Below are 27,618 nucleotides of genomic sequence, written 5' to 3'. Positions count from 1 at the left end.
CGCCTTTGCAAAGGCCCAGGAGGCAGGATTGCAACACCGGCCTCCTTTACGGGAAGGCCAGTGGCCAAGAAGGAGGTTCATCCCACTGTCAATGGTACCTGTCACATCCTATACCTTTCCTGGCTACACTGACCCATCCACGCAGGCAGGAGCCCTTCGGAATAACACAGGCACCAGGACAAAGGAGTCTTGGATGAACTCTGTGCTCTGGCGCCTGGTAGACTCGTCTTCTGACCCACCAAGGACTCTTTACCCACTCCCCTGGTACCTCTCTACGGCTTTTATTTTGCCCACCTAACCACTCATCTGTTAGCCTGTCTAAATAACCATTTTAAAAAATTATTACAGCGTGTGTGTGTGTGTGTGTGTGTGTGTATGAGAATGAGTGAGCGTGAAAGCTTGTCACAATGCTCTTGCAGAGGTCAGAAGATAACTTTCAGGCGTTGGTTCTCTCCTTCCGCCGTATGAGTCCCAGAGACTGCACTCAAACCAGCGCCTTTCAGCCGCTGAGCCATCTCACTGGCCCCTAGATAGCCACTTGTCTACAGTGCTCTGTGGTCATCCTTCTGTTCGCGCCCTACAGCTATCCCTTTATCCATCTTGGCGACTAGTCGCATGCAGCTCCGTCCATCCGTCCCAGAGTGAAGGCTGGCTCTGACATTCCTCTATCCCAGGAAGCTCCCCAGTACAGGGCAAACCAGGACTGTCCTCCCAGCTCTCCGTATCCTAGGCATCCTGCAACGGACCGGTTGGCACACAGCCCACCAGTCACTTCAACTACGCAACAGATTGATGGGGTCACTCTGCCCACCTAGGACGACGCTCCGCCTCCTGCCTGTCCCCCTCCCCCCGCCCATTCCGGAAGCCCACCGAAGCGAATCCCGGCGCCCTAGCAACAGTCCTGCAGGCCGCCCAGCCCGCCTGCGTAGCTTCGGGTGCGAGCCAATAGCGAGGGGGGCCGGGAGCGAGGCTCGGGGGGCGGGGCCCAGCGCGGCCGCAGCCATTTTGGTCGAAGAGAAACAATAGGACGGAAGCGTCGCGGGACTGGGCTGTGGGGCGCAGGTAACGCCTGCCCCGCCGGGCCCGTGGCCCTGTGGTCCCGGGGCTTGAGGGGAGAGGTTTTGGGTGCCGAGAGCGGGCGGGTTCCCTCGTCCCTGGGAGGCTCTCCAGATGATGTGGAAGAGGGCTCCTCTCGCTGTCATTGTGAAGCTGTCGCCCCCTTTTTTTGTGGAGTCATTTCCCCTCCTCCTTAGGGGGGACCAGTGTACCGGCTGGTCGTTGGGGGAACTAAGGTGTCCCGCTGAGGGGAGGCCGGGACCTTCCCCCGGCGTTGCAGAGGGGCTGCCGGAACGGGGGTAGGGGGCGAGGACAGTGTGTGCCTTCGTGTTTGAGGCGGTCCCCCGGGTCGGCAGGGCCCCTTGCCTCATCGAGGTCCCCGGCCGCGCCCCCCCAGGTCGTTGAGGATGGGGTCTCTATCATTGGATGAAGGGGTCAGCCCAGATGCTCAGGTACTGTTACCTGCGCCCGGTGACGTGCAGCCATTTTGGGTATTGAACGTCAGTTGTGCCAGTCACTTGGTGTCTGATCGGGGCGGAAGGGGGGGAGGCTCTGCGAATCCAGCTCCCCCCTCCCCCCTTTAAGATCGTAGAGTGGATCCAGAAGATACTTTCTTAAAGAGACTGGTGTTTCTACCGCGAGTGGGATGTTTCTTTCTTTCACATTTGCCAGCAAGACTGCATCTGCCTTCCGCATCCTTCCTAATGACTTGCTTAATTTTAGGATTTTAATTTCCCTCAAATATCAAGTAAAGCTGTACCAACGGAAAGATGAGTGGAAAGGGTAGGAACCAGCGAAATCTAGTGTGCTTACATGCCAGAGAACATAGAGCTAGTCATCGAATGTAAGCAAGCATTTGGTTAGCAAAATGTACATAGAGCAAGAACAAAATGATTTAGAATAGTTGTAAGAGGAAAATACTGCAGGGGAAAGTGGGAGGGTGATAAAGCAGACCAGGGGGGTGAATGGGATCAAAATAGATTGTATACATGTTTGGAATTGTCGAAGAATAAATATTCATCAAAATCAGAAGACTCAAAGAAAGTACTGAAAGTTTTGAAACACAGCAAATAGTTGCAGAAACACATTTAAATTTTTTTAAAGGACCTTGCTCATAGCAGTCTTGATTGAAGTACTTGAAATGTTTGCTATATTTGCGTTTTTCCTGGGATAACATTTTTTAAGAGAAGGAAGATGCTTATGTACTAAGTTGTTGCTGTGGAGAGTGTAACTGCAGGGTTTTGTTATTGTTAATCTTAGCCACTATCACACATAGAAATACAAAATGAATGCTTACATTTGGCGTGAACAGGCCATTTGATTGCCTTCGAAATGATTTTTTGGAGATCAAGTTGATTGCACTGTTGATGGTTACTCAGACTGGTTTACCTGCACTCTGGTTTTCTTTTAAGAGTAGAATTCAAGTGCATAAGAAATAGGACTAGACCTGTTACAATTGTAGAAAACAATTCATCAGATGTAATAGACTTTGGTGTGTTGGGATTTCCTAGAAGACAGATTTTGGTCTTTACAGTCAAGTATCTGAACATTGGAATGTGCCAGGAGGAATAATTGCTAACTGATGAAACTTGGTTTCTTTTGCAGAAGATGTCAAGGGCTTTCTGTAAGCCCTGGAGATGTCACTGGTATCTAGGCAACAAGGATGAGCTTGAGCCTTCCTGAGGCTAGCTTGTTGAGGTGAAAATTTTCCATTGTTGGCTCATAAAGAGGATTCACTAGGGAAGAATTTTTCCTCTCAAGGGAAAGTTTGTTTGTTTGTTTGTATGTATGTGACAGGGTTTTACTCTGTAGTCTTGGGTGGCCTAGAACTCACTGTGTAGATCAGGCTGGCCTTAAGCTTCATAGATCTGCCTACCTCTGCCTCCTGTGTGCCAGGATTAGAGGCATTTTCCCCCTCTGTTGGCAAGGGAAATTGTTTTATGTCATGGGATGATTATCTTACAAAGAGACCACATTTTTTCTTTGAGGTTTAGAGATGGAATCCAGGTGCATGCTAGACAAATGTGCTGACCCTGAACTAGATGCCTAGTCCCTGCTTTTTTTTTTTTTTTTGTTTTTTTTTTTTTTGGTAACAACTCTGGTGACTGCTCAGACTGGTCTTGACTTCTCTGTCCTAGGCAGCTCTTGAGTTTCTCATCCTCCTACCTCATAAGGAATTGGGATCATGGAGACCAACTTTTTCTGTCTGCTCTCTCATGGAAGGTTTACAAAACTTTCTGCTCACTTTGGAGTTTTAATACTTAGAGCAGAAATTCACAGTTGATTAAAATGAGAAAATATTAGTATTTATGTATCCATTAATCTTACCACTCAATAAAAAAAAATTTTTTTACCACTCTGTCTAAAGCCAGATGTGGTGGTAACTAACACTCAGTATAATCTCTCAGCTGAGGCTGCAGCAAAATTGCCTTGCATTCAAGGCCAGCCTGTGCTATGTAACACGAGTCTGTCTCAGACAAAGGGATAAGGAAAGGAAGAAAAAAATTGTTGAAGTTCAAACCTAAAGAAGGAAGAATAAAGCTTGTGTTTTAATAGAATAAAATATGTTATAGACCAAAAAGCAGAACCCCTGGCCTGGTAGTGAGTGCAGCTGATTTCAGGGCTGGGTCTCAAGAGGCTGGGTTTATGAGTGGTGCTCCCTTTTCTCTGTTGACCCTGTAGTACTTACAGCTCCAACTCTGTGGGCCATATCACTCTGTCTTAAACCCCTCCATACCAGCCCACAGCACCACTCCTTGTCTTGAGCTTCATGTTTCTCTTCTAGCTGGGACTGTTTCAGGGCCAACAGCCTTTCCAAACTCCAGCTGCACACACAGAAATGTGATGCCCTATGGGCTGCAAGCACTTGTTTCGGCTCCATTGAGAAATGGAAAAATATTGCATCACCCTTCACTGCTTATTTTATGAGAGTAATAGACTTTTTGTTTTGCAAGTATAAAATGAACATTGGATAGCAATGCTTTCTCTAACTGTTCTCCCTATTCACATTTTAATTTTACTTATTTATTTTTTGAAATAGGTTGCTAGAAACAATAAAAGTTTTTACCATAGCTGAGCGTTTTGAGACCGAGTCTCACTGTGTCACCCTGGCTAAACTTGCCATGTAGACCGGGAAGGATGAACTTAGAGAGATCTGCCTGCCATGCACCCGCACCCAGCACTTTATTTTGAGATGAAGTCTCACTTAAGAGATCATGTCAGCCTTTTGAGTGCTGGGACTGCAGGCGTGTACCACTATACTTCCTGTCACCTAAATATGGTTTTTGTTTGTTTGTTTGTTTGTTTTGTATTTGGAAACAGGGTTTCTCTGTGTAGCCTTGGCTGTCTTTGACTTGCTTTGTAGACCAGGCTGCCGTCAAACTCACAGCAATCTGCCTGCCCCTGCCTCCCATGTGCTGGGGCATTAAAGGGATTAAAGGCATGCAGCACCATGCCTCACCATTTGCAGCTTTCTTCCTGTGTGTCCATATCTGACTGTGGGGTGCCAGTTCTGCTTCCTTTGCTCTTTGTAAGATTTGTGAAGGGCAAAGTCAGAGCACCTTCCCAAGGCCTCGTGCTTGATGACATCATTGCTTAGTTGGGATGCTACATCTATATTAAAAACTCTAAGCCCAGGGTAAAGGGTCCTGGGCCATCTTGGGAGTACAAACCTTATAGGGTACCAGCTCACAGGTTCAGTGGCCTAGATATCCATAGATGTGGCTAATAGATCAAGTAAGGCCTAGAAAAGGAAGGACAGAAATGGTATTTGTTTCTCAAAGAGTGTTTTTACGTTGGAAGTTATGTAAGCTCCTTTGTGATGAGAGAACGGGGATTGATGGGTAAATGAATGGATGGATGAATGAATGAATAAGGGAGCACATATGGACACTGAGTGGTGAGGTGTTAAAGGGGAAGTGCTTTATTGCTAATCGCCCCTCATCCTCAAGTTTGGTTTTCTTGACTGGAACCCACTGCTGTCCTCACAGGGAGATGATTTGAAGCTGATCAGTGTGACCTTTACTCAAACTATGAATATAGTTGGATTTTATTTCCTTGGAGTAGATGTTACAGATGGTTTAGAAGTCTCAGGATTTGTGAAGGATGATTGGCAGGAGGTTCTGTATTAGGACATAGTGCTGTGATTGGTACAGTCTTAGGAGTTTTCTCACAAGACTGGCTCATTTTTTGCTGGTTTGTTCCTGGAAGAAAACTGACTGCCCTCAGGCAGAGTGAATGAGTAATAAAAACTGGACCGATGTCTATAGCCATACCACTGTGAATGTGCCTGATCTTGGAAGCTAAGTAGGGTCTGGCCTGTTTAATGTTTGGATGGGAGACTGACTGGGAATGTGGGTGCTTTAAGCTTAAAAACAAACAAACAACTGGACAGAGAACTTCAGGTAGAATTTGCCTAGAGGAGGTCTCGAGAAGACCCAGACAAGGTTTTTAGAGCTGTTTAGGGCATAGGTGCAGCGCAGGGCTTGCCCTTGTTCACTGGGGTGCTGGCTGAAGCATATTGGCTTGCCCTGGTTGTATTACTCTCCGTGAAGTCTACATCATTTTGGTACCCATTTCAGATTTCGGACAAGGGGAAGTGCTGAGGACAGAGAGCACAGAGTCTTGACTGAAGCTAATGGTCTGTCACGTAGGGGCACATGAGAGAGCAGTGACTCCAGGTTACAAAACTTTCTTAGCTTGAGACTCAGAGCAACTTTGATGACTGAGAGGTTCCATGTCTGTGTTCCTGTGTTGTACACTTTCTGTTAGGAGATGGTAACAGCTGTGTTTGTCACCAAGGAGGTGGCGATTAGAGACAGGGAATTGCCTTTAAAGAGGGCTAACTGGGGCTGAGGGTGCAGTGCAGCTCAGTAGTGGAGCACACAGCAGTTTTCAGCATCCCACAAGAATTTTTCAGAGGGAGTAACTGGTTCTAAGATTGAAAAGTTCTTGGTGTAAACAACATATAGCTATAAGAAAGTTTGATATTTTGGTTAAGGGGCCATTCATACACCACAATCAATAATTTAGAATTGGTATTTACAGAATTGGTATTTAAAGGAAGTTGTTGGTTTTGTTGGTTAAACAACTGAAGACACTCACAGGAACATACTTCCCCACAGTTCTAGAAGCCAGAAGTCAATTTTTAAAATTAAAACAAAATTTTAATTCTTAATATTACTTTTAATTTTTAAGGATTTATTTTCTTTAATTGTGTGTACTTGTGTTGGAGGTTGGGTGGGTGGTGCCTGAGGAGGTCACAGATGTCAGATCTGGAGCTGAAGTTAAAGGCAGTTGTGAGCTGCTTAGTTATGGGTGCTGGGAAACAAACACAGGCCCTCTGCAAGGGCAGTATTATGTGCTTTAACTGCTGAACATTGCTTTAGCTTTTTTATTTTTCCTCTGACAGAATCTCACTGTCTACACTGACTATCCTTGAACTTGTGGCAGTCCTCCTGCCTCTGCCTTCTGAGTGCGACATCACAGGTGTACAGCAGCAGGTAGGCCTGGCTTAAATTTATTTACATGGATTTATAGAGCTTTTAAAGTTGCTAAACGTCTATAATTCCAGCAGGTTACTCTGATAAACATCATAGGAAGGTCAAAAAGCTCATCCTTTTCTTGGTCTCAGTCTTGGAGCCTTCTTGTCTGTTGTTCCAGTGACTGGTCTGATAAAACAGAAATAGAGTGACTGGCTTTTGCTTGTGGTTTTAGAGGACCTCTAGAGGCACCTGAGGTCTTGCAGTTTTATTTGCCCCTTGGCATTGTTGTTGGGTGACTCAGATGAATATTAAATCTGGGATAAGGGATGGGGAGGGGTGGCTCTGTTGTTAAAGCACTTGCTTTGTAAGCATAAGGACATGAGTTTGATCCCCAGCACACAGGTTGATGTGGGGAGATGAAGACAGAAGCTCACTGAAGCTTGATGCTAAGCCATTCCAGCCCAATTCATAAGCTCCCAGCCAATAAAGACCATATCTCAGAGGAGGTAGCTAGCATTCTTAGGATGTCACCCATGGTCCTCTAGCTTCCATGCATAGGTGCACATGCTTGTGGCACAGGTATACACTTTTTTTTTTTAATAAAAAAACTTGTAGAAAATGGTATCAATGGTAAAAATTAATACACAGTTTTGGAGCCCAAGATGAAGAGTCTATATGGGACTTTGGAACCTTGTCTCTGTCACTCCTGGAGGTTCATGGCCTGCTTTGGTATGGGGAGAACCTTAGAGCCAGCCAAGAAGTTGTGACTCCACTGAGGGTAGAATGATTCTGCTCTTAACAGCGAGTCTTTGATTAGAGGTACCTGTTGTTTTCCTGTGATGAGACCTGGATGATAAGTGCCTCATGTCCACACCTGTAAGGACAGTAATCAGTGCCTCTCCCAGAGAGTTGTGGGAATAGTTGATAAACAGGAGCTCATGGTGGTTCAGGCCTATAATCTTAGCACTCTGGAGGCCAAAGCAGGAAAATGGTGATTTTAAGGTCAATCTGAGTGATGTAGGGAGGCTCTTGTTTCAAGAACAGAAAGTGTCTGGGAATGTAGCTCTGCTAGTAGTGTGTAAAGCCCTGGATTCAGCCCCCAGTGCGCATAAACTGAGTATAGCGGTACTCACGTATCATCCCTGCATGCAGGAGGTAGATTTATGAGGCTCAGAAGTTCAAGGTCATCCTCAGCTGCTAGCAAGTTCAAGGCTATCCTTGGCTACAATCACTCCTGATGTAAAAAGGTAACGTATACTCAGAATTGGAGAGAATTTCAAGGAGTTTTAAACATTCCACGCATGTGGAGGTCAGAAGACAATTTAAGGAGGTCAGTCTATACTGTTTGGGTTCCAGGAATTGAACCTTGGTAGTCACTGTAACTACAAGTACCTTAACCCACTGAACCACCTTTTAAACATTTAAAAAAAAAATTATGTGCATGGGTGTTTTTTCTGTATGTATGTGTGTATCCTGCAGAAGCCAGAAGAGAGTGTCCATCCCCAGAGACTGGGGTTATAGATAGTTGTAAGATGACTGGGAATTAAACCCAGGTCCTCTGGAAGAGTAGCACTGCTCTTAACTGCTTGAGCCATCTCTCCAGCCTACACGTAACCATCTTGCCAGCTCCATTTTAACATTTTAAATGGACAGTTTGTTGTGACATGAGCTGATACCTACCTATTCTGCCTCTCTTCTTTTTTCTCCTTTCTTCTTCTTCTTGTTTTTTTTTTTTTTTTTTTTTTTTGTGATTGGGTCTTGGTATGTAGTTTAGACTGGCCACTCACTCCCAAGCTGGCTGCTGACTCTAGATCTTCCTGCCTTCACCTTCTGAGAGTCAGGATTAGACAGGTGTGTGCCACTACACCTGCTGGCTAGTACTATTTGTAAGTCTTTATAGTTCAGACAATAGAGATTACATAGCTTGTGTGTGTGTGTTTTGTTTGAGAACAAGTCTCATTCTGTACTCTGTAGCTCTGCTTGATCTTCAACTGTGTCAGTCCTCTTGTTCCTGCCTCCCAAATGCTGGGATACAGGTGTGTGCCACCATGCCTACAGGTTGCTGAAATTCCTTCTTTATATTCCTTTTTATCATGGATTGTATACCATTTGTTGACTAGCCTCCATGGAAACTTAGGTAATGAGATGAGACACCTAGTCTAAGGTTTCATGACAGACTCAGTATATGCTAGAGAGGTTTGTTGTATGTACTTGAGAACAATTCATGGCATTGCTTTAGTTTACCCACAAAATATGATTAGCTTTCGGTGACATTAGAACAACCTGATATCCTTGAGTCTCTGTGATTAATAAAGAATTTCTGAATTCTAGTTTATTTGTGTTAAAGTATAATAGAATAGGAACACCACAGTCACATTTTAAGGTGTGATTCTATTCAACAGTTGTCTTGCTTGATCCACAAGAAAGAATTTTCTAAAAGATTAGTTGTCATAACATTAAGAATCTTGAGTTTTGGCCAGGTGTGGTAGCATACATTTATAATCCCAGCACAAAGAAGACAGGGACAGGCAGATCCCTGCAAGTTTAACACCAGCCAGGTTTACACAGTGAGACTGTCTCAAAAAATAAAAAATTTGTCGTGCAGTGGTGGTGTACACCTTTAGTCCCAGCACTTAGGAGGCATAGGCAGGTGATTCTCTGAGTTTGTGGCTACCCTGGTCTACGAAGTGAGTTCCAAGGCTGCCAGGGCTGTAACACAGAGAAACCCTGTCCTGAAAAACCAAAATGAAAATACAAAAACAAAATAAATATATATAAAAAGTCCAAAAACCCAAAACCAACCAGGTGCCTTTAATCTGAGCACTTGGGTGGGGGATCAGGGGGTAGACAGAGGCAGGTAGATCTTGTTTAAGCCCAATTTGGTCTACATAGTGGGTTTTGGTGTGAGGCCAGCCAGAATTACAAGTGAGACCCTGTCTTTAACAAAACAAAACAAAACCCCGAGAGCTTAGGCTTTGTTTCCATGGAAGGTTTCCATACCAGCAAGTCCTAGATGAGTATTCAGGTGCAAGTGTCTGCATTTATACTTCAGTTAATTTGGACTTGATAAGGTGGCAATAATACATGCAAAGCACTGGTCTGTGTTTGGAATGGATTTGTAAAATGTGTAGCATGCCGTACTTTAACAGCTGTGCTCACTGTGTGATTGGTGTGGGCTAAGATGATACACTCACTGGGGCCTTCTGCATCCTATGATCTGTGGTGATAGGTACATGTGATATAGTAGTAATTTGAGGCAGTTCTGTGGAGCACCTATTCTATGCTGGTGGGTTTTGCTGTTACTTGTCTTGTTTGTTTGGTATTCTGAAGATTCAAGAGGAAACCAAAGAACCAAAAACTTATGTCTGAGGCTGGAGAGATGGCTCAGCAATTAAGAGCACTGGCTGCTTTCCACGGGACCAAAGTTCAATTCCCATTACCCACATTATGGCTTACAACCCTCTGTAACTCCACTCTAGTCCCAGAAAATCCAACACACTCTTGTGGCTTCTGTGCTTGCATGTGATGCACAGACACACAAGCAATTCATACATAGAAAATATTTTTTAAAACCAATTCTGGGCTGTCATGGTGGTGCACACGTTTGATCCTAGCACTTTGAGGCAGAGGCAAACAGAGATCTCAGAGTTCAGGGACAGTCTGTATATCGAGTTCTGGGCCAACCAAGGCTGCATAGAGAGACTATCTCAAAACAATTTAAAAAATTGTTCATGAAATTTGTTTTCAAGCAGATGTGAGAAAAGGAGACAGACAGTATAAATATAGTATGTTATGTGGTGACAAGCAAGGAGGAGAAAATAAAACATCACTGGGTATGTCTGGGGTAGTGTAGCTCAGAAAGGGTTCAGGTGACATCTGAACTAGTCTCATCCATTCAAGAGGCTTAAGCAGGAGGATCACTTGAGCCCACTTTGAGGCCAGCATGGGTAGCACAGTAGGACCTCCCTGTCTTTCTTTCAAGACTCAGATGTGACTGTGGATATTGTGAGTAGGAAAAACCAGTATGTGGTCCTTGAATAATGAGTTGAAAGCTGGATGTGATGGCATATATTTCTGATACTGGCTAAGCTATTCTGGAGGATTGTGACTTCAGAGCTAGCCTGGGCAGCATCTTGATGCGCACACACACACACACACACACTCACACACAGTCTGAAAAAGGCTGACGGTGTGTATGCCTGAAGCTGCTCAAAGAGAGGCAGTTTTTTATTTTATTTGAGACAGGGTTTCTCTGTGTATCCTTGGCTGTCCTGGAACTCACTCTGTAGACCAGGCTGGCCTCTGCTTCCCACGTGCTGGGACTAAAGGTATTGCACCACCCACTACCAGGCAGAGAGCCAATTTTAAGTCCATGATTTGATGAGTTCTTAGCAGATTTATTTGAGTAACATACTCTTCAAGTTATTACCCCTGAAAGTTTCTGGGGCCTCAGTCAACCCTGTCCTCTGCTTTGGCCTGTGTGCTTGCTGCTTACCTGTTTTCTGTCACTGCAGTCTGTGTAGCTTTGTACTCCTACCGCCAGTGTTGAAGAGTTGTGGTGACTGGCCCTGCTAGTGTAGCTAGCTGTGGACTATGTGCCAGGTATGGAGCAGATGTTAGTGGTTCCCCCAGGGCTCATTGTAGACATTTGAGTGGAAAGGGTTGTTTTCTTCCAGGAGGCTATGGTATCTCACATAATCCCCAATGACTACTTGACCCTGGGGCTTTTCTTGAGGTGGAGTAATGGGGCCTGTGGGCCCCATTGTTGTCTCATTAAGTAAATTCTGAAGGAGTGAGCTAAGAGCCCAGGGGCTTCAGTATCAGGTGTTTAACTTGCAGTACTGAAAAACAAGGCAAAACAAAAAAAGCCTCATTAAGAATGATAAGGCATGTAATTAATAGTAAAAAAAATAAAAAAAGAATGATAAGGCACTGTTGAAGCAGATTCTTTTTTTTTTTTTAATATTTATTTGTTATGTATACAGTGTTCTGCCTGCCCAGCAGAGGGCACCAGATCTCATTATAGATGGTTGTGAGCCACCATGTGGTTGCTGGGCATTGAACTCAGGACCTCTGGAGTCATCTCTCCAGCCTGAAGCAGGTTCTTAAACTGATGGTTAATTGATCTCGGAGTGGGCTGTGGAGCTATTGTCTGTCCTGTTCTAGGATGGTCATATTCTGCTTTTACTTTCTTGTCACAAAACTGTGAGCAAGGTGGAAAGCTAAAAGAGCTGCTAAATCAGAAGCCAGCATTTTGTAGGTTTTCTTGGTCTCTCCAGAGTGGAAGAGCTGTACAGTAACCATTGCTAATCCAGGGCTCCCAAAAACCTGACCTTAGTCTTTGGATGTTTCTAAAGCACTAACAGGCTGGGCACAGTGGCACATACCTTTAACTACATTTTAGAGTCTGAGGCAGGAAGATTGCTGGAAGTTTTAGGTTATACAGCAAGATTCTGCTTTATCAGAAAAAAAAAATTTAGTAACATCCTGCTCAGATTGCATGTGGAGCAGGGAGAAGCAAGTGAAGCAGAGAAGTGGTTCATTTGGGCTTTTCTGCCTTCTGAGGTCTCAGGAGAGAAAGTTGGTGGGCTTTGTGTTGCTTGGGAAAGTACACGGTAGAACAGAAGCACCCTTCTTACTGCTTCTAAAGGCGAGACCTGTGCTCAGTGAAGTCGTTCTTAAATTCATGTTTCAAAGTTAAACATAACTGGAGCAAAAGAACTGTAGAACAGAATTTATGTGGAATGTTTTATCAAAAACAAAACAAACAAGCAAACCCTATCAGTTTCTGCACATTGTTCGGTTACAACTGAAGGGGCAGAGGACTACTGGAAGTCTTACTTCACAGACCGGAAAATGATCCCCCACAGAGGAAAGGACCAAGGATTGGAGTCTTTCCACAAGCAGTTGAGTGGCAAAGTCTGCTTCCCTTCACCAAAGGCTAACCACTTTCCTTATTCCACCTCACACTTGGGAATTTGTTCTGTCACTAGATTTGGCTCAGGCAAGAATGAGGCTTATTTTTCCCACCTCTACCCAAGATGATGATTCTTTTGGGAATATCACTGTACATGAACTTCAAGAGTTAGGTGAAGTTGGGCATGTTGTCATACACCTAGCTCATGGGAGGCAGAGGCAAGTGAACCTCTGTGAGTTCACGGCCAGCCAGGTCTACATAGTGAGTTCCAGGACAGCCAGAGCTATACAGTGAAACCCTGGAGAGAGAGAGACAGACAGACAGAGACATAGAAAGAGAGAGAAATTTTTGGGTGAGGAACATGGCAAAGTTGTCATATTATGTCTAGCAACTAATGCACACTTTGGAGAGGAAGTAAGGAGTCTTGCTGGGCCTTTCAGCCTCTGTCTACACCATGGATTACACTGTATAGGGATGCTTTGGAACCATTTGAAAGTTTTCATTGGAGGGATAGATGGAGAGATTCCTGGAAAGATATTCTTCTTAGTTGAATACATTTAAGGAGTATATATGCAGAGTGTGTGTGTGTGTGTGTGTGTGTGTGTGTGTTGCACTGGTGCCTCACATGTTTGCATGTGTGTTTATATGAATGCATATGTATGTACAGGTGCATGTGAGTACAGATTTTATAGGTCAATCTCGGTGTTATTCCTCAGGGATTGTCCACCTTGGTTTTTCACAGCAGGGCTTTGTGCTGGAGCACACTGATAAGGCTAGGCTGTCTGGCCATCGAGCACCAAGAACCATCCTGTCTCAGCCTCCCCAGCATTGGGATTACAAGCATGATTCCGCACATCCCCACTAGGTTCTGGGGTTTTATTCAAGTGCTTGACTTGACTTAGTTATTGCTGCAGTCCTTTTTGGGGGCAGTGTTTAAAAATTATTATTAGTGTATGTGTATTTGTATAGGCACAGATGTCGAGGTCAGAGAACAACTCTGTGGAATCTGTTTCTCCTTCCACCAAACTCAGGTCATTTGTATTGTATGTTGGGCTTATGGGGCCGGTGTTGAGTCATTTTTTTTTTTTTTTAAATGGTTTCAAGGGACTTGAAAAACTGTTTCGTTCAACCTAGCCTTAAATTTGCAGCAGTCTTTCTGCCCCCAGCCTCTCAGCCGTGGGACATGCCTGGTGCCTAGCATTGCTGCTAGAGCAAAGGCAGTTTTATATCTTGACAAAGACTTTGGATTATATTTCCAAGGCCTGGGCATTGGGGAGCATGTTGTACTGTGATTGTGTAGTAAGTATGGTCCTTGACCTGTGTGATACCAGCAGGCTGACCATGAGTCAGGAGCTTTCCTTTGGCATTGCTTTCTCAGGAAGTCTGTAGAACAGAAAGAGCTTAAGGGCTGAGGCATAGCAGAGCCTCATCTTTTGAAGAGAGGAGAGGTGGTTGGTATACTAGAATGTGTGATTCTTTCTATTCTTTGAGACTGTATAACAGCTTGCCTCATGGGGAAGAGAGCACTGGAATAGGTTAGACTTTTTTGCTATAGCAAGCTCAAACTGTGTCAGAGAATGTATGCTTTCTTAGTCTGATTGCCTATGTGATTTTGGGACTTTTCTCAGGGTATGTCCTCCTGAGGACATAGTAGAGACAAGAAAGAAGGTAATGTCAGGTGAGATCAGGACTCTGTTTACACACAGGAAAGCTTATGAATTTATCATTGTTGAGTTCTCAGTTAGGTTCTCTCTGAAAAGAAGAAATGACCACCAAGCAACAACAGAAAGGGAAAAATATATTGATACCAACTTAACATCTCCAGAGAGATGTTACCTATGTAGAAAATAAGAATTTTGGGGCTAGAGAGATGGCTCAGAGGCTGTTCTTCGAGTTCAATTCCCAGCACCCACATGGCAGCTCATAATGGTTGGTCTGTAACTCCTGTTTCGGGGGATGACACCCTCATACAAACATATGCAGACAACACAGCAATGTATATAAAATAAAAACAAATTATTTTTTAAAAAAAGGTAGAAGTTTTGGATGAGAGCCTCTCATTGGACAAGTTAAATGTCCCGTGTGAATACTTGAAATGCCAAATCTGGCCTTAGGTCCTAGAGAAGGTTGTATCGGGATGTCAGGCAGTAACAGTCTAGGGTTCGCCTGGGAGCTGGGGCTCTCTGTCTGGACATTCCTTCTGGAGGTTTCCTAACCTCCCCATATTATGTGGAAGAGGGTGGTGTCTGCCTTACAAAATGTCCTGAGGGCCAAGTCAGAAGTGCCATGGTACGGCCTGCGCCACGGTAGGTGCTTACTATAGTAAAGCATAGCTGGCTCACCTGCAGCAGGCTCTTTCTCAGGACCCCATCTCCGTGAGAAGCCCTGGGAACTGCAGTTCTTAACCAGTGAGCTCTCTGAACGGCCACTGAAAGGTGGTGTCACAGAGTCACGAGGGTACCGCCTTTGTAAGTTACAGTCCGGAAACAGAACTAGCTTGACCTGCCATCAAACACTTAGCTGAACACACACAGTGTGTGTGCATTTTTTGTGGCTGTGGGTGCTCTGAGAACGCAGACTCTGAGGTGGATGAGAGCCCTGACTGCTCCAGGAGCACAGCTTTGCTTTAAAGCTGTGCCTCAGCTCCGTCAGGATAGAGCTGATAAAATAGTTGGTGACCTAGAACATTGTGTATCTTTTTAAATGGATTTAGTGAGCTTCAATCAGTTGTTTTTAGATACGGACGTTAATCATTAAAGCAGGTTCAGAGCTCCATTGCTAATAAGGTTAATGGGGCTTGGCTTTGGCTTTGGCAAAGGGGCAGTGTTGTGGGCATCCTGGAGGGAGGGAGTCTTATTAAACAGTGCGTAAGTTGGTTTTCCCTGTGTTAAAATGCACTTTATAAAAATATAATTAGCAGGGTAACTTAGACATTATTTACCTTTAAGCATGACAACCTTAATTAGAAAATGGTATGGTTTATCTGAATACTGTGTTAGAAATTGTGCTTTTACGCCATCGTGGCTTTGTGTTTTGCCTGCTGTTGTGGCTTTCTAATGCTGTGATGGTCGAGTTTGGCAGTTTAGGGGCCCCTGGAGCCCAGACTGCCTGTCAGTATCTGTCCCGCCCCTACTCCCCCTCCTTCTCCCAATGTTTGTCTCTTCTGGAAGAAGGCGGGGCAGAGTTAGGCAGTGTGGGCGGAACCCTATGTAAGCTCAGGCTGTTTGTCTTCCTGCTGAGGCCAGTGACTGCAGTTCCCAGGCTACTTCCAAACCTCATGTCATCATTGTCTTTGCTTCCACCAGAGTGTCCTGGCCTGCACAAACCGGGGAGCAGAGATCAAACAGACGAACGTAAAGACAGACAGTAAACGGAGGACGCACTGGCCGCTGGACCCCGCTGCCTCCCCTCTCTCCCTGCTGCCTGTGTCCGGAGGATGAGCCCAGCCTTCAGGACCATGGATGTGGAGCCCCGCACCAAGGGCGTCCTGCTGGAGCCCTTTGTCCACCAGGTTGGGGGCCATTCATGTGTTCTCCGATTCAACGAGACAACCCTGTGCAAGCCCCTGGTTCCGAGGGAGCATCAGTTCTACGAGACCCTCCCAGCGGAGATGCGCAAATTCACTCCCCAGTACAAAGGTGAGCCCCCAGCTGCTAGAGGGGTCGACAGGCTGGTGAGATGTAAGGGATTTTGGCAGTGGAAGGCCCTGGCAGCAGTCCTGGGAGTCCCTCACCCCTTCCCATTTACCCTTTTGTTTTCCCTCCTCCTTCTCTTGGCCCTCAGCCCAGCACCTCACACCCTCAGTTTTCAAGCCCTGGTAAGATTGCTCAATTGTTTTGTTTTGCTTTGAGTATTTTTGGTGGAAGTATAGTCATTTTTTATGTTCAGGTGTCTCTTGCTCAAGGTATCCCATAATCCCCATACGGGGACAGTTGGGGAAGACTTTAGAAGGATTTTACCCAGAATTCTTCCTGCCTGCTTTTTGTCCTCCAGGAAGCCAGAAGCCCTGGTGATTAGGTAGGCTTGGAGTGGGGCTGAGTCAGATGGAATGCAGGAGTGGGAGGATTGTACTGATTAGCTCAAGCCCTTTGCTGTTACGGAATGTCCCCAGAATTGCTGTGTGAAGGCAACCCTTTGATTCACATGTAGGGACTTTCTCTTTTTATAATGATACACTTTGAGGGACTGGCAACTGCCAGCGTGGTGTGGTCTTTCCTGGGGAGTGGGGGGAAACCTTTTGTAAATCAGAAGAGAACTCACTAAGACATTAATTTAAAATGTGCATTACCAAGTGTAAAAAAAGACTAGAACTACTTAGATTCTTCTGGGACAACTGAAACATTGTTCTTTAAAGACAGGGTGGACTGGGTTACCTCTCTCTCTTTGGAAATGCATGTGGTGGGACTGGGGGTGTTGGGGACCCTCACTTGGTCCTTTTCTGTTATTTTTTCCAGGACAAAGCCAAAGTTCCCTTGTTAGCTGGCTACCCCTGCCCCGTTTTTACCCCCATGGTCCTTCCTTATGCCCACAGGGAAGTGTGGTCCCCTGACACCCCCCCTCCCGCTCCTCTGCGCCCAGAGCTGGTGCCACCTCAGAAGTGTCGTCTCTCTCTAAGCACGCATTCCCCTGCAGCAAGCAAGCGGGCGGGCAGCAAGGACTGAGCAGATTGAGTGATCGTGGGGCAGAGAGGCCTAGGAGGAAAGGTGTTCAGCCAGTCGGTTGTAAGGCGCTCGTCGGCACCGCTGAAGTGCTCCCACCTGACAGCCCCTTCCTCAAAGACTGTCCAGTTACACATGGCAGGTCCTAGAGACTCAAAAAGGGAGAGCTGCTTCCAAGGCTACCATGTGTCTGTGTTCCTCCCTCTCATCTGCTGGTGTTCATTTTGTTCTTTTGTGACACAAACTACAAAAACAATAAAAGCATAACTGAGAAGGACAAAGGCTTGGCTCACCCACCATGTAGGTGTTACTGGAAGCCTTTGCCAGGGCGTCTGTGCTGTGTGGATTGTTTGCTGATTTATTTTGCTTTGCTTGCCCAGTCTTCCCTCACCCCTCAGCGCCTTTACCTGAGGTCACACCTGTGTTTCCCTGTATTCAGGCTCTGCTTTAAAGCAAGCCTCCAGACTGTCGGAGTTTCTGTTTAGGGCATAAATATTTTCATAAGCTATATAGAACAATGTTTTTGTGTCTCTCTTGGGATTAGAAGAGTTACATAAAAATTAATAAACATTTTCAATGATGGAAAAATGTGTCTTGTAATTCTTTGGCCCTTGCTTTCCCTTGTTGAATGCATTAGAGAGGAAGCCTCTCGGCCATGTTTGCTCCCTAATTGCTTGTCTTGTATGGTGTCACTTTTTTCTAGCTGTTTTGATATTTGTTAGGTTTGCAGATGAGTTTGGGGCCTCTGGCAACATAGACACTAAGGAACAGGGTAAGAAACAAAACAAATGTTACAATCATGTCGTCTAGAATGCATTTTTCTGTAGATTAAAAGTCCTTTATGCTCCTCACCCCCATTTCAGGTGTGGTATCAGTGCGCTTTGAAGAAGATGAAGACCGAAACTTGTGTTTAATAGCGTATCCAGTAAAGGGGGACCATGGAACTGTGGACATTGTAGACAATTCAGACTGTGAACCAAAAAGTAAGCTGCTAAGATGGACAAACAAAAAACATGTTTTAGAAACAGAAAAGAATTCCAAGGATTGGGTGCGCCAGCACCGGAAAGAAGAGAAGATGAAGAGGTGGGTGAAAACTGAGAGGAAGTGTTGGGGGTTGGTTATAGCCTGGTTCCCTGAAGCCAGGAACTCATGTAAGTGACTAGGCGGCTGGTTCCACATATCTGATGTCTCTAATTGGCTCTGGGTTATAACTTGCCATTTTGCATACGCAGCTGAAGTGGCAGCTATAAAAGAAATTGACTCATTCTTTCCACAATTGCTTTGTGCTAGGGCACAGGCAGACGGAGGCCATGCTTTCACCTCAGGTTGCTTGCTTAATGGTGGGAGACAGAATGATCAGTTAGCCTCTACAAAAGCTAGGCCTCGTGTGGGCAGGACCTTAGAAGTCCCACAGGGGGGGCTGGAGAGATGGCTCAGTGGTAAAGAGCAGTCTGTTCTTCTCAAGGACCCGGGTTCAATTCCCAGCACCCACATGGCAGCTCACAACTGTCTGTAACCCTAATTCCAAGGGATCTAACACCTTCACACTAATACACATTAAAAAAAAAAAAAAAAAAAGACCCACAGGTTGGTAGAACTTGAGAAAATACAAAATGAAAGTGTAAAGTGTATGTAATGTGGTTAGGTAGACTTAGCTGATTCTGGCACAATATCAATTCACTTTTCCAGTCTCTAGAGTCAGGAGGCCTTATGTACCAGATGAGGAGCCATATTGCCTGGAAAGAGGGAATGAAGCTGCCTGTCTCATAAGTTGGGGAGAAAAGGCCATTATTGCATCTTGTTATAGAAATGGGTAGTAGGCTTTTCCTCTTTAAAATTTTTAATCAACTTTCTGCAAGTATACACATGATAAAATGCACCCATTTAAAATACTCAGTGAGTTTGGACAGCATATATACATTGCACAACAAATAAATTTCCATCACTCTTGAAAAGTTGTTTCACTATTCTTCCATATTTAATTTTGATAATATATTATGATTTATTGATTTTTTTATTTCTTTATAGCCATAAGTTAGAAGAAGAATTTGAGTGGCTAAAGAAATCTGAAGTCTTATACTACAGTGTAGAAAAAAAAGGAAATATAAGTTCCCAGCTTAAACACTATAACCCTTGGAGCATGAAATGTCATCAACAACAGTTACAGAGAATGAAGGAGAACGCAAAGCATCGAAACCAGTACAGTATCCTTTGTTATAAAGCACTTCTACCCTGGGTGAAGGGCGGAGAAGAAGCAAGGAGGGCGTGAAGAAAGAACTTGGGTAGGGGGTTAGGCAGTTGGTTTGAGATAGTAGGGTTTCTCTGTACAGCCCAGCAGGACTAGAGCACTCTTTTCTGATTACTGGGTACAGGTATCTGTCACTACAACCTGCCTAAAGTGCTCCATTTGGGAGTGTGGGGTATGTGCGTGCCCATGTGTACCACAGCACATATGAGAAGGTCAGAGGGCAACTTGCAGGAGTCAGTTCTCTCCTTCCACCAAACAGGTGCAAGGATTGAATTCATATCATTAGACTTGGTGGCAGGTGCCTTGGTGACACTGAGCCATCTAATGGGCCTTGGTTTTGTTTTGTATTAGCTATGGTTAATTTCCCTGTATTAGAGTTGTGCCCAGGATAACCAAGTGTGGTAACTGGGCAGCTGTCACCTCCCTTGGGAATAAAACCTGGTGTCAGAGTACAGATGAGGGAGAGTAAAGGGTTCTGTGAGAACCTCATGAAGAAGCCATCATGTACTGGACGGGCTTTAGCCTCTGTGGCTAGGAGGCTGCTGTGTCTGTGTTTACGGACCCTTGCAGAATGTATCCCAGGTTTTAACCTGCATCAGTTGAGAGTCTGCCATACAAGCTGTACACAAGGAAAGTTCTTTTTTTTCTTTTTTCTTTTCCAGTATCCTCTCCCCTCCCCCTTCCATTAAATTATCATTCGTTGGCCTCGTACTTTGTTTTTTTGCAGTTCTGGGAATCCAACCTGGGGTTGGATTTGGCTGCATTCAGGGGTACACACAGTGTGTGTGGAGGTAGGAGAACAACTTGGAGGAGTCTTTCCCTCCTGTGGGTCACCCACTGAACCATCTCACTGCTCCCCTTTTCTGGGTCTCTTTGTTTTTGTTTTTGTTTTTTTTAGCTGATGGGTTGAAATTCCTCAGAATTTTTTTAAGTAGGAAAAAAATGTTAAAAAATAGAATTCCTCAGTGCATGTCACTCAGAATTGGCAGTTAACCTACTTGAATCAATCTCGTGTCATGACTATCTACATATACCCAGTGCCTCACAATAGACATGTTTAAAAAAAGATTTATTTATAATATGTATACAATGTTCTGTCTGCATATACACCTGCATGCCAGAAGAGGGCAGCAGATCTCATTATAGATGGTTGTGAGCCACTAACCATTTTTATATTTTGATGCTGAGGTTTCAGCCCCAGGGCATTGTACTCTAAACAAATCCTCTTACCATTGAGCTAGCTTAGGTAACCTACCCTTGTTCATATAGTCTTTCTCCCCCTAAATTTGATTCTGAAGCAAGTCTGAGATGCATCATTTTATCTGTTTATACCTTATCATGTATCCCTAAAGGTAAAAATATTTTAACTTGAGAATCAGTTTGATTTCCAGCATCCATTGACAGCTAGACACACCTGTAAGGCCAGTATTAGAGCAGAGTTAGGAGGATCCCTGAGGCTCAGTAGCCAGCCACTGTAGCTGAATCTTAAGGACCAGGTTTGGTGCAAGACCCTGTCTCAAAAAAGTAAGATGGAAAGTGATTAAAGAAGACAACAGTGTCAACCTCTGCTTTCCACACATATGTGTATATGCATGCACATGTTTACACACATCCACAAAAATATTTTTTAAGATAAGGATATTTTAAAACAATACCATTTTACTTCTCAAAGTGGATGGTAATTCTTCACTGTAAAATACCCATTTCACTGAGCATGGTGTCACACCTTTAATTCCAGTACTTGGTAGGCAGGGGCAGGTGGATCTCTGAGTTTGAGGCCAGCCTAGTCCAGGGCTACACAGTGAAACCTTGTCTCAAAAAGGGGAGGGGGATACCTATTTCACTAATTGTCTCAGTAAATGACTTTTTAAAGATTTATTTCTTAAATTTGTATAGCATTCTGCCTACATGTGTGCCTGTGAACCAGAACAAGGCACCAGATCGCATTTTAGATGGCTGTGAGCCACCATGTGGTTGCTGGGAATTGGACCCAGGACCTTTGGAAGAACAGCCAATGCTCTTATCCTCTGAGCCATCTCTCCAGCCCATAAGTGCCTTTTTATTATTGGTTGGTTTAAGGACAGAAGTTCATGTGTAGCGTTGGATTTGAAGTGTTTGAGACTTTTAAAATATTTCTCTCTCTTAGAAATTTATCAGAATGAGTAAACAAGGTCAGGGCTAGGAAGACGTCTCTGTGGTTACAGATAGGGCTTGCACTATCTAAGCACAAAGACCTGGGTTTGGATCCCTAACACCCACAGAAAAATCAGCATGACAGCACAGGTTTGTGATCCCATCAATGTAGGGCAGAGACAGGGAGACCCCTAGAATGTGCTATCCAGCTGGTCTAGCCACTCAGTAAGCTCCAGGTTCAAAGAAGAAACCTATTTCACAATATGAGGTGAGAAGTGATAGAGCAAGGTACCTGACATCTGGATTCCTTTTGCACTAACACAGCATGTGCACATAAGAAAGAACATAGAATTTCCCATGACCTGGATCTTACTGAGTACATCTCTTTGGTGTCTTTTACAGTAAGTAGATATTTGGATCTAAAGGCTTGTTCAGATTCAGGTTCAGTTCTTCAGTGGTTATGAGCAAAACTTTTGGGGATTCCAGTTGTCCATTCGGGAGCATGGTATTTAACTTTATTTTTCAGTCATTGGTGTTTTAGATCCACCTTTTTCATCAGACAGTCTTCTAATTTTGTTAGTCATTAGCTGGAATTCTACAAGGAATAATCTTGAGGTACAGTTAGAAAGAGAGATTAAGTGTTTGGTTTTTTGTAATTACTAGATGTTTGTGGAATGATGAATAAGTGGATCCTAATCCTTCAAAGGTGTCCATCACAGTGAGATGCTAACATCATTTTGAATGCATGAGTTAGGCATATTAGATGTAGTTTTATCAATTATGAGGTGTTTTAAGCCTTGCTTGTAGTATTGGGGATCAAACCCAGGGCCTTGGACATACTAGGGAAGTGCTCTCTCTCTCTCTCTCTCTCTCTCTCTCTCTCTCTCTCTCTCTCTCTGTCATGAGCCATATCTCTAGCTCTACAGCTGTTGTCTTTACTGATTACCTGAATGTCTCAAGTTTGACAGTGATAGCAGGGCTTCCTTTGGAATGTCCAGTGTTAAATAAAGACATGGAGACTTATTAATGTTTAAAAGCTCAGGTCTTAGCTGGGCAGACTCTCAGGTTGTTCAACCTAAATGACCTAACTAATCCTGGCCTACATCCTGCCACATGGCCAGCCCCAGTAAGTCTGTTCCTTCCCAGGTGAATCTTTCCATGGCTCCTTCTTCTCTTAGAGACCCTTTCTCTGTCCAGAATTTATGCCTTCCCCTTCTGCCCAGTCATTGACCGTCAGTTAGCTCTTCACTAAAGCCAGTGAGATACAGCTCTAGATTGTGTTAGGCAGGTGATGAAGGGACAGATATAAAAGATGAGACTAGTGATGGGCCATAGGAATAACAGTACCAAAGGCCTCTACTCAGTTCTCTGCCGGTACAGCAGTCAACAATTGAATATCCAGAGACAACCTTCGCACAACGCACAAAAGGTTACCCCAACAGACAATCTTTAGTTGTCTTTCTTCCTGTATATTTGCTTCCCAGATATTAACTTACACCTTTTTTAAAGGCAGAAATCAGTAAGCCTTTTCAGTAAAGGGCTAACTAGTAAATATTGCATGTTTTGTAGGCCATGCAATCTATTGTCACAACTCTTGCCACTGTAGCAACACCCATGGATGTTAATAAAAATGAATTAGTGTGACTATGTTCTAATAAAACTTGAAGGCTAGTCACTGTAAACAAGCCTTTCTTTTAAAGATATCTTCATGTATGATGTACATGTACCTGCTTGTGTGTGAGGGTAAGTATATGCCATGGCATACATGTGGATATTGGGAAACAGCCTCAAGTGTCAGCCCTCATCTGCACCGTATTTAAGGCAGTGTCTTGTTGACACTTCTGTGTACTTGCTCCAGGCTGTCCAGCCCTGGAACTTGTAGGAAATTCTTCACCATCACCTCACATCTCACCTTAAACGTGCTGGGATTACAAATGTATGCAGTCATACTCAAATTTTACATGGTCATCAGGATTCCATGACAAGCCATTTCCCCATTCTTGACCATCACTTACCTAGGTCATAAGTAATTGTATATTTTGATATATTTGATAAAGTATTATATATGTAAATGTAAAACTTAGCAGGCTGTGGTGTCGCACACCTATAATCCTAGCGCTTAGGGACATAGGCAAATCTCTCGAGTTTGAGGCTGGCCTGCTCCACAAAGTAAGTTCAGGATAGTAAAGGCTACACAAAGAAACCCTGTCTTTAAAAACAAAAAATAAAAAAATAAACAAAAAACAAGCTTGGGCTGAAAAGATAGCTCAGTGACTAAGAGCACACACTGCTTTCGGAGTTCACTAGATCATTTTCCAGCATCCAACTAGTTGGCTTATGACTGTCTGTAACTCCAGCTCAGGGAATTGGAATCAGTTGCCTTCTTTAGGTGTGTAGTCACATGCACAGACTTTAAAACAAAAATAAGTTCGTTCCTTCTTTCCTTCCTTCCTTCCTTCCTTCCTTCCTTCCTTCCTTCCTTCCTTCCTTCCTTCCCTCCCTCCCTCCCTCCCTCCCTCCCTCCCTCCCTCCCTCCCTCCTTCCTTCCTTCCTTCCTTCCTTCCTTCCCTCTTTACCCCTTCCCTCCTCCTTCCCCCTCTTCCCTCCCTCCCTTCCTTCCTTTCATTCTCTCTTGACAGGGTCTCTATATGTAGTCCTAGATGTCTTGGAGTTCACTATGTAGGTCAGGATGGCCTTGAACTCAGACAGGTCCTCTTGCCTCTGCCTCCTGAAGACTGAGATTAAAGGTATGTGCCACCATAATGGCTAGAAATCTTGATTTAAAAAAAAAAAAATTAGGTTGGGTACAGTAGCATGTGCTTTTAGTCCCAGCAGTAAGGAGGCAGATATAAGTGGAACTGTTTTTTTCAGACCAGCCAGGTCTACATGGTGAGAATCTATCTCAAAAAAAGAAAAGGGAAACTGAAGCTGTGGCTCAGTAGTAGAGTACTTGCCTAGCAGGTACAAGGTTCTGCTTCCAACCTTTGCACCCCAAAAGTATAAAATCTATTCCTAGGTTGTAAGGTATGCAATTGTGGGCTCTAATTTACTGATTTCTATTCTGGGAAGCACTGATTTCTGAAAAGTAGGGAGTCTTGGAGCAGCAGTCTAGGTACTCCTAGCCAGGCATGGTCGTACATCCTGTGACCCCAGAGGAATGAGGATCACTGTAAGTTTGAGGCCAGCCAGAGCTACACATTATGTCAAATTATCAAGAGCTACTCATTCCTTCTAGACTTGGCTAGGAAACAGATAATTTAAAATATATTTTCATACTCCTATTCATAGTTCCTTTTTCAGCCTACAGGATTTATTGATTTTACTTGCTGTTAATATTTATAATTGAAGACAGTGTGCTGTTAGATTCTGATCCTTTACAAAGTTGAGTTCAGGAAAATGGTATGTGTACCCCTGGCTGGAGGCCATGGGCCTGTGCTGAGTCTACACACTGGCTCCTGTACTTAGGCTAGTTTCCTGACAAACCAAGCAATGGGTGCCTCGGCTCTCTCCTCAGCCCTGAACTCCCTCCATGGGAGAAGGGAGCTAATGAGTGGCCGTGCCCTGTGGGCCCAAGCTTCTTGAGTTCTATGTGCAGATACTTTTGGGGTATTGTCCTTAACCACTCAGAATTTATCTTACTAGAGAATCTGACTTCCCGCTACGAGGTGCCTTGTGTCCTGGACCTCAAGATGGGCACACGCCAGCATGGCGATGATGCTTCAGAGGAGAAGGCAGCCAACCAGATCAGAAAATGTCAGCAGAGCACGTCTGCGGTCATCGGAGTGCGTGTGTGTGGCATGCAGGTGAGGCGTGAGCTCAGATACTTCTAGGGTATCCAGTGACTGTCACTTCATGTGGCATAGCATTCTGAAACGCTGAAGAGTTCAAATTTGGGGTAATTTTCCCTTAGAACTTTTAAAACTCTCCCACTTTTCCTGTAATACATTCAGTCTGCTTTATTTAAAACAACAAACAGGGCGGGAGAGATGGCTCAGAGGTTAAGAGCACTGACTGTTCTTCCAAAGGTCCTGAGTTCAATTCCCAGCAACCACATGGTGGCTCACAACCATCTATAATGAGGTTGGTGTGCAGGGGTACATGCAGGCGGAATAATGTATACATAATAAATAAATAAATCTAAAAAAAAACAAAACAAAACAGCTTTTGTAGGGATACATCTCAGCTGGTAGAGAGTGCACCCAGCATACGTGACATTCTGGGTTCAATGCCCTGGTACCCAAAACAAAACAGTTGAGCTAGCTGAAGATAACAGTTCAGTGATAGTGTTTGCCTTGTATACACAAGGTCCTGAATTTGATCTCCAGCATGTGTGCGCACACAATTAAAAAACAACAAAAACAAACAGATTTAGCCTGGCAGTAGTGGCACATGCCTTTTATCCCGGTACTTGGGAATCAGAGGCAGGTGGATATCTGAGTTTGAGGTCAGCCTGGTCTACAGAGCAAATTCCAGGACAGTCAAGGCTACATAGAGAAACCCTGTCTCAAAAAAACATGAATGAATGAATGAATGAATGAATGATCCAGGTCTGGCCTTACCTGAGTTTGTTGCTTTCTGGTTAAAAAGGAAAGCATGTATGCCTACTTGAGCTCTCAGAGGCTAGTCTGGATGACTGAGTCTGTATGTATGTGTCCATGTACTAGGATACAAAGTTAAGCCAGCTCTGTTGATCTGGTTGCAGAGTAGGGAGCTTGAGAACAGGACTGAACCTAGGTGATGGGGCATATCCTGGTAGGTGCTCCTGTGTGACTGATGCACTCAAGTTATCTCATCAGCTAGTCATATCACCCTCAGTCACCCAGTGTTACATCTTGAAATGGCTCTTTGACCCTGACTAGCTGGTCTCTCCCACAGGTGTACCAGGCAGTCACTGGGCAGCTCATGTTCATGAACAAGTACCATGGGCGGAAGCTTTCGGTGCAGGGCTTCAAGGAGGCACTTTTCCAGTTCTTCCACAATGGGCGGTACCTGCGCCGGGAGCTCCTAGGCCCTGTGCTCAAGAAGCTAACTGAGCTCAAGGCTGTGTTGGAGCGACAGGAATCCTACCGCTTCTACTCAAGTTCCCTACTGGTCATTTATGATGGCAAAGAATGGCCAGAAGTGACGCTGGACTCAGATGCCGAGGACTTGGAGGACCTCTCTGAAGAGTCGGCTGATGAGTCTGCTGGTGCCTATGCCTACAAGCCCATCGGTGCCAGCTCAGTGGATGTGCGCATGATCGACTTTGCACACACCACCTGCAGGCTATATGGCGAGGACAGTGTGGTGCATGAGGGCCAGGATGCTGGCTATATCTTTGGGCTCCAGAGCCTGATAGACATTGTCACAGAGATAAGTGAGGAGAGTGGGGAGTGAGCTTGCTGGCTACTCCAGTACTTGAGAGACTCTCTGTGTCCCCCTACAGCTGTGCTGTCGGGGAGGAGGCCAATAAGGCCAGGTGTTGGCCTCTGCAGCCTGGAGCTGATAAACAGTGGCCTTTGTGACCCCCCCCCCCCCAGCCTGAGCCAGCCCCAGCCATGCTCAGTCTTTTATTTATTTTAACTATTTCTTCAACATTCCATATTTGATGATACAGATACCTCTTCCCTGAGTGTAAATGTCCTAATACAGGTCTTTTTGTTTATTGTATACAGTGATGCTGTCATTCTTTCTAAGAGCGTGCAGACTCCCTCCCTCCGTGCAAGAAGCCTTAGCGTGTGTTGTGCCACACCCAGGCCTGCACCCAGTCATCACAAAGTTTTGGCATTGTCTAGAGTATCCCTACCTTGCAGTCATCAAAAGCGGATATTCCCCCATACACTTAATTAGCCAGGTAACTGTGGCTGTGCTGGCTGGGTCTCAACCACCCTTCCAAAAAAGTACAATTGGCATTGCTTTCCCCATGTTCCTATGCAGCTTAAGGAAATGTTGGACAAGTGCTCCGATCCTGGGGTCCAGCTTTTGATTTGAACTAGGTACTGGGCTTACCTCTAGCACACCTGAGAACAGGTTAATGAAGGCTAGGTTACTCTGGTTAGTTTCAGGCCAGTCGGGGCTGCAGGTGAGACCCAGTCTTTTTAAGAAAACAAAACAGAAGGCCAGGTGTGGTGGCACATGCTCTGA

At 44.7% G+C, this 27,618-nt stretch overlaps 1 protein-coding gene and 1 non-coding gene across 5 annotated transcripts; one reads left to right on the top strand and one right to left on the bottom strand.

The window, feature by feature from the left end:
* The first annotated feature begins 906 nt into the window (after window positions 1-906).
* Ip6k2 (inositol hexakisphosphate kinase 2) lies at window positions 907-27,144 on the top strand. 4 transcript variants are annotated; one of them, XM_060385253.1, is made up of 7 exons: window positions 994-1,062; window positions 6,467-6,557; window positions 15,762-16,094; window positions 17,978-18,197; window positions 19,143-19,318; window positions 25,123-25,298; window positions 26,371-27,144. In XM_060385253.1, exons 3-7 carry the CDS (start codon window positions 15,893-15,895, stop codon window positions 26,869-26,871), a joined length of 1,275 nt encoding a protein of 424 aa, XP_060241236.1. In that variant the 5' UTR covers window positions 994-1,062; window positions 6,467-6,557; window positions 15,762-15,892; the 3' UTR covers window positions 26,872-27,144. The 4 variants fall into 4 exon arrangements, with proteins under 4 accessions (XP_021518830.1, XP_060241236.1, XP_060241237.1 ...); XM_021663155.2 differs by lacking the exon at window positions 6,467-6,557 and having other exon boundaries at window positions 907-1,062; XM_060385254.1 differs by lacking the exons at window positions 994-1,062; window positions 6,467-6,557 and adding an exon at window positions 1,230-1,508.
* On the bottom strand, window positions 13,938-14,040 carry LOC132654947 (small nucleolar RNA SNORA28). The gene has a single exon (XR_009592548.1). It is a non-coding gene; the product is annotated as a small nucleolar RNA SNORA28 (small nucleolar RNA).
* Window positions 27,145-27,618: the final 474 nt, after the last annotated feature.

This window comes from Meriones unguiculatus, chromosome 6 (genome assembly GCF_030254825.1).
Source record: "Meriones unguiculatus strain TT.TT164.6M chromosome 6, Bangor_MerUng_6.1, whole genome shotgun sequence".
NCBI lineage: Eukaryota > Metazoa > Chordata > Mammalia > Rodentia > Muridae > Meriones > Meriones unguiculatus.
Note: the sequence above shows the minus strand (reverse complement) of the source record. Positions and strands in the feature narration are given on the sequence as shown.

Excerpts from the sequence above, each read along its gene's own strand:
- Ip6k2 (XM_021663155.2), top strand. The coding sequence starts at position 15,893 with ATGAGCCCAGCCTTCAGGACCATGGATGTGGAGCCCCGCACCAAGGGC. Across the intron at positions 16,095-17,977 it reads ATTCACTCCCCAGTACAAAG|GTGTGGTATCAGTGCGCTTT; the intron begins GTGAGCCCCCAG and ends CCCCCATTTCAG. Across the intron at positions 18,198-19,142 it reads AAAGAAGAGAAGATGAAGAG|CCATAAGTTAGAAGAAGAAT; the intron begins GTGGGTGAAAAC and ends ATTTCTTTATAG.